The sequence below is a fragment of the Nanorana parkeri genome, unplaced genomic scaffold (assembly GCF_000935625.1).
Source record: "Nanorana parkeri isolate BGI_ZX_2015 unplaced genomic scaffold, ASM93562v1 scaffold1958, whole genome shotgun sequence".
In the NCBI taxonomy this organism is placed as follows: domain Eukaryota; kingdom Metazoa; phylum Chordata; class Amphibia; order Anura; family Dicroglossidae; genus Nanorana; species Nanorana parkeri.
In genome coordinates, this window is record NW_017308226.1 from 97,696 (window position 1) to 99,883 (window position 2,188).

Below are 2,188 nucleotides of genomic sequence, written 5' to 3' on the forward strand. Positions count from 1 at the left end.
AGAAGACTGAAGGGAAGGACGGAGGTCAGATAGAAGACTGAAGGGAAGGACGGAGGTCAGATAGAAGACTGAAGGGGAGGACGGAGGTCAGATAGAAGACTGAAGGTAAGGACGGAGGTCAGACAGAAGACTGAAGGGGAGGACGGAGGTCAGATAGAAGACTGAAGGGAAGGACGGAGGTCAGATAGAAGACTGAAGGGGAGGACGGAGGTCAGATAGAAGACTGAAGGGAAGGACGGAGGTCAGATAGAAGACTGAAGGGGAGGACGGAGGTCAGATATACATCACACATACGGGAGAAGGAGCCGCTCTGGTCTCCGGTGTTGAAGTAGAATCTTTGGCTGGAAGAAGTGACCCCGGAATAGGAATCGGCATAGTGACCCATCAGGGGACATCCTCCACTAGGACATGGGAAGCCGGTGCCCTGAGGACAAGGACAGGCAGATAGTTATCATTGAAGGAAATACATGAATTCAGCAACACAGAGACCTCAGATCCGGATACTTTGTAAATCCCGTGTTCCCTTCCACCAGAAATCGGTATGGAGGGGGGCACTTGGTGCTCCAGGTCCCCCTTCTACATATTTTACTGCTGAGACCCCCAAAATAGAGACCATCGGGTGTGTTCATAACCAATTCACCACAGAGCCCTTCACCCTGTAAATATCTGAGAACGTTCACTCGGTGTGAATAATGACAAAATGAACGTTGTTAATGTATTTTCTCTTCAGGTTGAATGCAATGCAGAGCAGTACCACAACGTGGCCACTAGATGGAGCTGAGGCACATAGGAAATAAATACACGTTTGCTGTACTGCTCAGCTCCATCTAGTGGCCACATTGTGGTACTGCTCTGCATTGCATTCAACCTGAAGAGAAAATACATTAAAGGAGAACTATGAGATGAGTGATTTCCACTCACCTCATAGTTCCAGCCGACCTGTGACAATGAGAATCAGCTGGGCGGATCTCCACAGTAATGTCGGGATCCGCCCCGGCTGCGGCGTCTCAGTATACTGCGAGCTGTAGCCCGCTATATACTGAGCCTAGGGTGACGGGAGGACGCTAGTTTGTGTCCTCCCGTTACCCTGAGGAGGACTATGGGGGGAAAGCCCTGACCTCGTAGTTCTGAGATATTTGCAGGGTGAAGGGCTCTGCGAATTGGTTATGAACGAGCCCTAAGGGTCACTGCAAAATGTTACAACCTGACCGTACAATCAACATTCCATTCACCAACACGAGGTAATATGAGCGCCTCCCAATTCTAACCAATCCATTCTGTCTAATCCAGTCAGGCCGCCCCCCCTCCCCCTGCACTACAGACTTGCTGGAAGATCTATCGGAGATTGTACAATCAGATGGCAGTGTGTGTGTGTGTTGAGGTTTAGTTGGCTTCTCAGATAAAACGCGTCTCGTGCTGGATACAGATGTGACCGCGGCGCCAGCGACTCACCGAGGCGAAGGTGCTGTAGGAGGAGGCGGGGTAGCCGACGAAGCCGTCACGTTTCAGGATGCTCTCCGAGTAATATTTGTAACTTCTCAGGTGATTGCAGGCAACGAAATTCCGAGTTCCTGGAGGAGACGAAGTATGCCGAATATGTCAGAGCTGCACAGCGCCGCGGTATATGTCAGAGCTATATACATGTATAGTCATAGTGTGTGACTGTGGGGGAGGGGACATTAGAGTGTAAGCTCCTCTGTACAGAGACTGATGTGACTGTGGGGGGAGGGGACATTAGAGTGTAAGCTCCTCTGTACAGAGACTGATGTGGACACAGGAAACGTTTGCTCTCTCAGGACGAGACATTTCATATTATATTATGATACATTGTAGCATTACGAGTCTCATTACAAAGTGTCACCCGGGACTATTATACGCAGGAGTCTCTGTGCCGCCCCGTCCAGTCCTGTCGCCGTAGGCTGAAGCCTCTGTTGGCTATGCAGAGATCCCGCCCCGAGCGCGGTGTGTGATATGTATATAGCGTATACTGTGATGCGTTACCTTGCCAGATACCATCCAGGTCCACGATCTGGGAGAGGGCGTTCTTTGCACATCCGAGCATCTCCTCCCCTCCATTAGGGAAAAAGTCCAAATGTCCGGAGAGCTGACTGGTCCCGAGACCTGCAGAGGCAGCAAATGTTACATCACTTATATATGATATATTCTTATATTAAAGGGAATCTATAGC

The 2,188-nt window shown here is 50.1% G+C and overlaps 1 protein-coding gene across 1 annotated transcript in view; it reads right to left on the reverse strand.

Moving 5' to 3' along the window:
* The window catches only part of LOC108800215 (pancreatic triacylglycerol lipase-like), a 21,275-nt gene that overhangs the window by 4,352 nt on the left and 14,735 nt on the right, over positions 1 to 2,188 (reverse strand). The window contains exons 9-11 of the mRNA XM_018572179.1: positions 2,002 to 2,127; positions 1,453 to 1,571; positions 295 to 424 (exon numbers count right to left, since the gene is read on the reverse strand). Of these exons, the coding sequence (XP_018427681.1) occupies positions 295 to 424; positions 1,453 to 1,571; positions 2,002 to 2,127 (375 nt within the window). The remainder of the gene's footprint in view (positions 1 to 294; positions 425 to 1,452; positions 1,572 to 2,001; positions 2,128 to 2,188) is intronic.